Raw genomic sequence first — 10,748 nt, 5'->3', positions numbered from 1 at the left:
GCTAATAGGCACGTCTGCTATGACAACGATTGGTTCGAGGTGTACACTCCTTGTGAAGAAGAATAAATTGTTATGCTTGGTGACTTCAGCAAAACCAAGGTTCTTGGGAGTGGTGAGGTCGATTTGAAATTCACTCCTGAACATGTGCTAACATTGAAAGATTGTTTTACACTTTGTCCATAAGGAAGAATTTGATGTCAAGCTTTTTGCTTAACAAGGCTAGCTTCAAGTAAACTATGGAATCTGATAATTATGTAATTACTAAAAAGGGATTATTTGTGGGCAAAGGTTGTGCTTGTGATGGAATGTTTAAATTAAATGTTGAGAATAATAAAGGATCTACCAATTCAGTTTATATGTTTGCTTCTATTAATTTTTGTCATGCTTGTTTGTGTCATATAAATAATAGATATGTGGGAATCATGAGTAGTTTAGGATTAATTCCAAGGCTGTCAAAAGATTTTGAAAAATGTGAAAATTGTAGTCAAGCTAAGATAACAAAAAGGCCTCATAAAAGTGTTATAAGAAATACCAAATTGCTTGAGTTAATTCACTCTGATTTTTGTGAATTTGGGGGAATTTGAACTCGTGGAGGAAATAAATATATTATCACTTTTATTGATGATTTCTCAAAATATACAACTGTTTATTTGTTGAAAAATAAAAGTGATGCATTTGAAAATTTTCAAGATTTTTAAAAAGAAGTTGAAAATCAATTCGGTAGAAAAATAAAAAGAATAATAAGTGATAGAGGCCATGAGTATGAATCAAGTGCATTCAACTCATTTGTTTAGTCTTTGGGAATTATCTATGAAACTACTGTACCACATTCACATGCTTCTAATGGTGTGGCTGAAAGAAAAAATAGAACTCTAATTGAGTTAACAAATTGCCCTGCTAACTGAATCTGGTGCACCTTTGCATTTTTGGGATGAAACTATTTGAACTGCATATCATGTTTTGAATAGGATGCCACATAAAAAATCACATACCACACCTTTCGAGATGTAGAAAGGACATAGACCAAATTTGAAATATTTGAGAGTATAAGATTGTCTTGCTTATGTAAGGCTTACTGACCCTAAAATACCTAAATTTGGTATAAAAGCTACTACCTGTGCTTTTCTTGGTATGCGATTAATAGTGCAGCCTATAGATTTTTTGAACTTGAAAACAAAATAATTTTTGAATCTAGTGATGCAATTTTTCATGAAGAAAATTTTCCTTTTAAATTAAAAAATTGTGGGGGTGAAGAAAATTTTTTGTCACAACCTAATTCTTCTACTTCTCACTTACATATTCAAGAAAATTTTGAAATAGAACCTAGAAGAAGTAAAAGAGCTAGATGTGAAAAGGATTTTGGTCTTGATTATTATGTTTTTAACATTGAGGAAAATCTCCAAAATTTAAAAGAAGCTTTAATATTACCTAATGCTATATTTTAAAAAGAGATTGTAAATGATGAGATGAAATTTCTGATTTCTAATAGAACTTGGAAATTAGTAGATCTTCCATCGAGTTGTAAGACCATAAGTTGTAAATGGGTCCTTAGAAAAAAGTTAAAACTGGATGGATCAATAGATAAATTTAAAGCTAGACTTGTTGCAAAAGGTTTTAAACAAAAAACTGATTTTAATTTCTTTGATACATTTTCTCCGGTAACAAGAATTACATCTATTAGATTGTTAATTGCTATTGTTGCAATTTTTCATTTGAAAATTCATCAAATGGTTGTAAAAACTGCTTTTGTAAATGGGGACCTAGAGGAAGAGATTTATATGGATCAACCCAGAGAGCCTAGACAAGAAAGCAAGGTATGTAAGCTAACTAAATCCATATATGGCTTAAAACATGCACCAAAACAGTAGCATGAAAAGTTTGATTCCTGCATGATTAAAAATGGTTGTAAATCAAATGAATGTGATAAGTGTATTTACTCTAAATCATAGAATAATTTACATGTTATTATTAGCCTCTACGTGGATGATATGTTGATTTTTGGCTCAAATATGCATGTTATAAATGTGACAAAAAAATATGCTTAAAAGCCATTTTGATATGAAAGATCTTGGTGAGGCTAATTTTATTTTGGGCATAAAAATTACAAAAACATGTGATAGAGCATTTCTAAATCAATCACATTAAGTTGAGAAAATTTTGAGAAAAAATAATTTTCATGATCACAAAAGTGTAGCTACTCCTTTTGATTCTAGTGTTCATTTATTTCCTGTGAATAATGATGAAGAGATTTTTAATCAAAAGGATTATTCTAGCATCATTGGTAGTTTGCGTTATGCTACTAATTGTACTATACCTAACATTGCATATGTAGTAGAAGTATTTAGTAGATTTACTAGTAAGCCTAGTAGAGATCATTGGCTAGCTATTAATCGAGTCATGAGATATTTAATTGGTACCAAAAGTTATGGTTTATTTGATAAAAAGTACCCTGTTGTGATTGAAACTTTTAGTGATGTCAATTGGAATACTTTATCAAGTGATTCTCTCTCTACCACTAGTTATATTTTTTCCTTAGGTAGTGATGCTATTTATTGGAAATCTAAAAAGCAAACAATAATTGCTAATTCAACAGTGGAAGCTAAATTAATAGCGCTCAATTAGTGAAAAGGAAAATTGGCTTAAAGATTTGTTATATGAAATTCTACTTTGGGAAAAGCCAATTCCACCTATATTATTCATTGTGATAGCACTGCCGTAATTGGTAAAGTTAAAAACCGTTATTACAACGGTAAATCCAAACCTATAAGAAGAAAGCACAATACCGTGTGATCTTATTTAAGTAGTAGCATCATAACTGTGGATTATATTAAATCTAATAATAATCTTGCAGATCCATTTACCAAGGCCTTGGCAAAAGATATGGTCTGGAATACATCAAGGGAGATGAGACTAAAGTTCATAGAATCATGAGTCATGCATGAAGATACCCAACCCAAGAACTAGAGATCCTGAGAATTTAGTTCAATGTGAAAAACAAACCATACAATGGTTGTAAGAAATGCACTATTTATTTCTTTAATTATTTATTTTGTAAATAATTTTTTAATTGTTCATCACTATGATGTAAGTGCATCTATCTAGTAATGTGGAGAGGTTAAGTAAAAAAACTCTTAATGAAATTTGTAGTTCGTCTAAGTGGGGTGTTAGAATTACAAGAACACCCTTGACAAAATTTCACCTATGTGAGAGTGGGAGTGGAGCCACTCCCTATGAGATTTGGACTTAATCTCAAATACACTCATGAAACTGAGATCGATAGACGGTCGTAAAACATTAGCTATAAAAGCTCATGTCAACACCTAGGTTGTTATGTGTAAGCAGTGACGCCTCATTTCCCCAAAGCAGTCCTAGTACAAGTCTGAGACCACTATGACTTTAAAGTTGAGATCATTGTTTTACTAAGTGAAGGTTCAATGCAGAGCACACCTTCATAATGCATAGTGAGGGGGGAATTGTTGGAGCATTTTAATATTAATTAATTAAAATGAATTTTTATTACAACATAATTGTAAAAATGTGGGAGTTAACATGGAAGATGGAGAGTTAGTGAAAATGTTTAATGTGACATTGAAAATAAGATAAACTATGTTATTCTTTTTAATTGTGGTGATTAATGGACTAATATGTATTGATTTAGATATTGGGCTAGATACGTGTGCAAAGGGAAGGTGAATGAAGGGTCTTTTTATTCTTCGGAAACTCCTTATCTCATTCATTAATTGTGTAACTCTATTTGTTTGGCAAGGAAGGATGTTGGGCTTTGGGCTTTGGGCTTGAACACTTTGTGTAGAGGTTATTCAGTCATAATAGTGTTGTTTCCATTATTATTGAGTTTGCACCTACACAACCTCTCACAAAAAGAGAGAGAGGTAATTACTAATTAGTAACACATTTCCATGATCTGCCTATCTATAATCGGGGCTAATTATAAGTCCACCATCTCATTTTTTTTCAAATTGGACTTTGTGATAAGGACAATTCTTTTGTGCAACACATGCAGATTCCCACTCACAACATTGAACATGTTCATCCCAATAATATGCCAAACACGCAATGGGCAGAGAATAGTCTTTCATGGTTATTCATAAGAATCATAACCCCCTCAAATTGCAATCTTGCACACTGTAGATTCGAGATTCATGTTCTAGTGGAAACGCGTAATTTCATGGCATGATAGGTCATAAACTCACTATCTCAACCTCTACCTTATTTTTATAAAAAGAGGTCTCACAATAGTTTAACAATGAAATTAAATTCACAAATACTCCTGAAGTTACTTCATGAAGCTTGAAGGCAATGTTTAAATTGTACGTCAGACCAAACCCAAAAAAAGATGTCCATAATAAGCCTAATCCAACTCATTACCAAAGGTTATGTCGCATTGCCAAAGAGTTGCATCTCTTGACTATTTATCCTATGATTATCTATAAGCTTCTCTCTTGCTTTTCTCACCAAATTCATTTGAACATTTAGCTTATGCATGTTGTGTTTTATTCTTGTAACAAAACTCCAACAAACTAGTCTCAATAATATTCATTTCGTGAGAGGCATTATAGAACACTTAATAGATCCTGCATATTGTAAGATTAATCATAGAGAAGGTATGCGTAGAAACAAATGGTTTTTTTTTTTTTTTTTGTTCATCGTTTCTGCTTTTTAACAGACAGATTATTGTATTTCTTGGGATTTGCTTAGTTATCTAACAAATACAAAGTTGCAGGAAACCACAAACCATGCTACTAATATTATGCAACAAAAGTGTTTACAGTGATAAATTGTTGCCCCACCAATCTCTATACAGTGAATTGTGTAAGATCTCATAGGAACCACAAATTCTAAAATGTCAATTGTATTTCTTTTTATCCACTACAGAAAATTGTGAACTACTTATTTTAAGACCATTTGCAAGTCAAGCAAACTAGTTCTGCAAGACTAACTTCATTTGCACTTGTAATATGATACTACTATGGGCCACGAGCTGTGCTGAAACAGAAACAACCATTAACCTGGTCATCAGGAATCATGCCACCACCCTTGCTAGTGTCTAATGCTTCTAACATTCTCACCACCTCATCCATGTCTGGACGTTTCTCTGGGTGTGCATCCCAACATTTTCGCATGATGCTCGCCAATGAACTTGGACAACATCTTGGGATTTCTGGGCGTAAGTTCTGTCAAAAACAATTTCAAACACATTTCATCAACATAGCATCACTTTTTATGGTAGGCAAGTGTGTGCGTTTGCCAAAATCTTTTTTCTTTTAACTTTCTAGTTTATTTGCTTATACACAACTTTTTAAAATCTTGTTTTTTTGTAAACAAACTTTCAGCAAAAAGTCAGATTCTATGATCTAGAGCACCTAGATAAAACACCTAAAGATATAAGCCATCTAGGGATCAGGGCTGAATATATTCCAACCTTAAACACGGCCCCTAGGCCAAAAGCACGCATGAAAAGATAGACATTTGCTACATGGTGCAATGAATAAAGTACCATTTTGAATTAGGAAAAAACATGCATATGGTTTTCCATTTGGAGATAAGCGAATTATAGGTCAAAGGAAAATAAACTAGTCAAAATTTCTTATGGCCAACTATTGACCTTTCACAGGTTTGGAAGTAAACTAAGCAGTACCTAAGATAGCAGAAAATTTTTGGTGGTCAAAATGATTCAAAGACCCCAGAGAAATAGTTTTAAGGCCAGTTAAGCTAGAACATAGATATTAAGCGCATAATTTATATCACTAGGCGCTGGAGTAAAAAGATTTGAATTTTATAAATCAGTGAAGTTTTCTTTTTAAATAAAATAAAATAAAAGGCAATGCCAAAGGATGTTTCCAAGTAGACTAGTTGATAATTGCAGCGTTGAATTTCTGTACTTTATATACATATGTATAGTGACACTTGATAAAGAACCTAATCTTGTAGTGTTGTTATAAACAAAAAACGAACCTGTCGCACAACTGCAGATGAAACTTCAGCAAAACTAAGATTAGGATAAGGCATGTCACAGCAATAGATCTCCCACAAGCATATTCCAAAACTATAGACATCACATTTTCTATTGTAGGGCTTACCATCAAGGACCTGCAAAAATTATCTTCTTAAAGTTGTCTCTAGCTTTAAGCAAAGGGAAATTATAGCCAGAGATAGGGAGTATAACAACTTGCTTCAAATCTTTAGAGACTCATTTTTGCTTCTAAGGACTCAAAATGAAACACACCACTAAAAGGATTTTGTGGAATTGAACATTATATGGTTATGATACTCCCAATTGTAGACATGACTGAATTCTGTAAAAAAGGAGTGGGTACCTCTGGGGCCATGTACCCGAGGGTACCAGTTTCTCCAGTCATGTCCTTTGGGTTTTGGGCTTCAACACGAGCAACCCCAAAATCAGCAATTTTCAAAGTTCTCTGAGAATCTAGCAGCATATTTTCCGTTTTGACATCACGATGTACAATCTTTTTTGAGTGAAGATAACCCAACCTGCAAGGTTGGATTAAAGAATACATAGTCATGATCCAATAATTTAAATCCAACAGCATACTGTAATAAACTCCGGCCTTATATAATTAATATACTTACCCTCTAGAGAGATCCAAAGCAATTTGAATGACAACCTTAAAGGCAAGTTTCTTTCTCACATTCCTAATTAAAAACTTCTTTAAAGTCCCACCCGGAAGGTACTCAACAACAACACAACATGCCCTGGATGGAAGAGGATTATGACCTTCACCTGATTCATTCTTCAAGGGGAATTTGAGATTCGAAGTTCCCATTGAAGCTCCAATAAACTGTTGAAAAGATTTTTTTGAATTTAAAACTTAACATAAATAAACTATTGAAGTTAATACAACTTAACTCAATTGGGCCTCAGTTCTATTGTTATCACTTGACAAAAAGACAAAAGTTTTTCTCTTCTTATCAAATATAACCAGTCAATGATTATTTTTTTAACCTCTTTGTGTGCGTGTGCACGCATGTGTGGACTGGCTGTAAAAATGCATGGCATCATAGTATCTGTCAAAGATGCATATATTCTACCTTTGTAACATTTGGATGGTCAAGCTTGTGCCAAACAGCAACTTCCTGCCGAAACGACGCCCTAAGAGCAGCAGTTTCAGCAGCTGTGGCAATACCATCCTCTCCCCAGTCCAATAGCTTCACTATAAATATTAAGAATAACAGTGGGCAGTCAGTCCTTTCAAAAATTTTATCTATATACAGAAATGAGATAATTTAATACTATTGGACCGTTCAGCAATGTTTCAGGGGTTATTTCACAGAAATGAAAGCACACTGCTTTTTACAATTATTAAGGCTGATATTTGGCACATCATCTTACTTACAAAGCACTCACAGACATGTACATATTTATGTATATATGGAAACACGCATAAATGTATTGCTTTCTGATATAGTATAGTAAACGTCATAGTCCAAATTCAGAAGAAAAATACTACATCAACTTAATATTTAGCACAAAACACGTCAATGAGCTCTAGGTCAACTGTCACCTCCTGCACTACATGCAGTTAAAAGAAATGGAGCAATCAAGTCCTCAGTTTGACTGATGCTTAATGAATTGAAGCTGATATAATGTCACTATTACGTAAATTTAATCATTTAACATTATTCTATTAGGTATCAGAATACTATTTGATTATCAAGTTTCTAGCACAGTATGTCATCCATTGGAAGCAAATGTTGACAGACACCCAGCACTTTCTATGGGAGTCCCAACAAAAATAAATCACATGAATCTTTGGACTTAGCATATAGTTTACACCTTGGGAGCAGGAATGGAGATAATCTAGGAAATGAAGTGGACAGAGAACCAAAAACCTAATACAGCTATAAAAGGTTACAAATATGATAACATAAAAATAATAACTTAAAAGACTGTTACCTTCTATATGACATCCAATTTTAAGAACTGTAACCAAAATGTTAATAAGTATTAATATTATGGAAATTTGTTTAAAATGTTCCAAGAGGTTGAGGAGACATTACATCATACAAGCATCCTCAATTTTGGGGAAATATCATAGAAAACAGATTTCTCTAAAGTTTTAATCAGATTTTAGTTGTTAACAGAAACAGGATTCTGTAAAGGCAATCACAGAGAATAAATTTAGCTGATTTTTCAAAGATAAAAAAGTCAAATCTGAACCAAGATTACTTTAAAACTCCCAAGAAAGGAATGTCTCTCTGGTTTCAATAGAAAACATTTTCTACTAACAGTAAAATTTCAACAAATAACACTAAGTTACAGACAAATACAGCAGGGCACTTCTCTATATAAAAATTGGTATGCTAGACACTTGACAACATGGCACCTACATTGAATACTTAGATATTTTACAAATTTTCTTCTTATTAACTTAACATATATGCAGAACTTAATAGTGTATTGCATGTGTTTATTGTTGTACTATCTATCCTTCTTCAGAATATATTAGTGCACACTTGAAATTGCACAAAATACGTACCCAATCCCCTAAGCAAAGGTTTCTTTTAAAACCATAAAAGATATGATATACAACATACTGTCGAAGGTACGTTGGGCTTGGCCTTCAAGGGATATTCAAAAGCTTGAAGATGCAGCCTCTAAATACAAATTGAGGAAGGATCATGCCTCAAAATGAGTGGCTCTTATACATGATGAAAGCCACACCTTGTAAAACTCATCATATATCACATGTGTGCTGCTTATTCTGCCAAACTACGGATTGTCAGCACAAGAACTTGATTGAAATAATTACTTTATACACACAGCTGGTGGGTTTTGAACCCATGAGCCATGGCCACACCCCCACCTTATTCTTAGAGGGGGAGGAGGTGAGTTAAAAGCACAGAATCAGAAATTGAATTCCACGATTCAGGATTTAAAGGTCTGAAAAATCGTTTAGCAATGTGCCTAGCAATATACTTCACAAGTTACTTTTTTTATATATTTTTTGATACGTAACACAAGGTACTTTTTCTTCACTCCAGTTTAACTAATAGTTTGAATTCATTATAAAGCATGCACCCAATTTTTAAACAATGGAACACTAAGAATAAGAAAGCCAAAAACATAAATCTAACAAAGTAAGTATATCATTAAGCGAGATATATGATTTACTTATCGATAAGCTATACTCACACTTAGTGGTTCTTGAACCCATGGCCTCACCCTTCATCTCATTATTATGGGAGAAGGAAGTGCCTGTTGAGCTATACCTCATTGGCAGGATAATGAATTCTTAAACAAGGAAAGCGGGATGACTGATCAAATTACCTGCAACATCTTGGCCATCATAGACACCTCGGTATACTGTCCCATAAGTCCCATGAGCTATAACATTTCTTAGATCCAATTTAGCCAATTCAATCTCCCACTCTTCCTTGTGAGTCTTCACCTCCCTGTCTTTTGACCAAACCCGGCTCAAGTGCTTTTCCAGCTGTATATCCAAGCTTTTGAAGTCAATCATATCAGCCCTGAAAAACATATCCTTGCTACTAATACTTTTCACATCATTCACGTTTGAGCTCAAGGCCTCCTCTTTGGAATTAGACACTTTCAAAGCAATTTCTACTTCATGATTTTTGGACTTGTCAGCTGCCATGACAGCTCCAAATCCCTCACCGTTGCTCAAATCCATTTTAAATCAGAAATTTCAGAAAAAGAAAAAAACAAAGGAAACCCAAAAATACCCAACAAGTTTTTTTAAAAAAAAACAGGACTAATTGTAGTAAAAAAATGGACTGTATTTCATAGATAACATTTATTTGCTTTCCAGTTTAAACCAAAACTACCAAAAATTTTTTGAAATAATCGAAATGGGCAATGAAAAAAGTTATACTTATTCTTACTCGGTTGACAATAATAGATTTCAAAATTAAAATTAAAAAAAAATAATAATCCAACCCCACAAAACTAGGAGCTCAAAACCCTGAGTTTATCATAAATATTCAAATTTGGCAATTCTCTGGAAGAACCAAAAAACCCAATGCAACAAATACAGAAAAATAACTAGAATAATATTATAAATTAACTAAATTAAACTAAAACACTAAATTTAAATAAAAGAAATCACCCCCACAGAAAAGAAAAAGAAAGAGGGAAAAAAACCCAAAAACAAAAAGGCAGTGGGGGTGAAGAATAGGTGGATTCGAAAGGAAAGTAAAGAGCTTTGTGTACAAGATTTGAGGAATGAAAGAGGAAGGAAACAATAAAAATAATAATAATAATTTAAAAGTACAGAACAAGAAGGGAAAAAATAAATAAATAAATAAAGAAAAGGGGAATCTAAAGTGAAGCAAATCTGAGAGAGAGAAGAAAGGAGAGGCGCGGAGTTGTGGCCTAGATTAGCTGCGTGACTGTTTCAAAATCAAACATATATTCTTTTTTTTCTTTTTTTTTTTTCTTTTTTTATAAGAATCAAACGTATATTCTATGCAGTTGTTGTACTTGGACACGCTGTTATTTAACGGATTTACCAGCCATTTGAGTTGCTCTTTCTTTTCTTTTGTTTTTTCATCGCAGCTTTCTGCATTTGGATTGACGTAATTGCCCTTTCTTTTTTTGACAGGACTCTACCTAAACTTAGATTAGGTTTAGGTATAGTTATTTAGAGCATCCACATGAGTGGATGAAAAAAATTTGTAAATTTACATATCTAAAATATACTTTTTTTTTATTTTACACATTCATTTTTACAAAACAGTCACATTAGTTT

General features: G+C 33.1%; 1 protein-coding gene across 1 annotated transcript; it reads right to left on the bottom strand.

The window, feature by feature from the left end:
- Nucleotides 1–4,735: 4,735 nt before the first annotated feature.
- LOC142613549 (serine/threonine-protein kinase 52-like) lies at nt 4,736–10,383 on the bottom strand. Its single transcript, XM_075785930.1, has 6 exons — nt 9,308–10,383; nt 7,069–7,190; nt 6,610–6,818; nt 6,336–6,510; nt 5,974–6,108; nt 4,736–5,192 (listed from the first exon to the last, which is right to left on the bottom strand). The coding sequence occupies exons 1-6, from the start codon at nt 9,669–9,671 to the stop codon at nt 4,986–4,988; spliced, it is 1,212 nt and encodes a 403-aa protein (XP_075642045.1). The 5' UTR covers nt 9,672–10,383; the 3' UTR covers nt 4,736–4,985.
- Between the last annotated feature and the right edge of the window lie 365 nt (nt 10,384–10,748).

The sequence above is a fragment of the Castanea sativa genome, chromosome 10 (genome assembly GCF_040712315.1).
Source record: "Castanea sativa cultivar Marrone di Chiusa Pesio chromosome 10, ASM4071231v1".
NCBI classification, from domain to species: Eukaryota; Viridiplantae; Streptophyta; class Magnoliopsida; order Fagales; family Fagaceae; genus Castanea; species Castanea sativa.
Note: the sequence above shows the minus strand (reverse complement) of the source record. Positions and strands in the feature narration are given on the sequence as shown.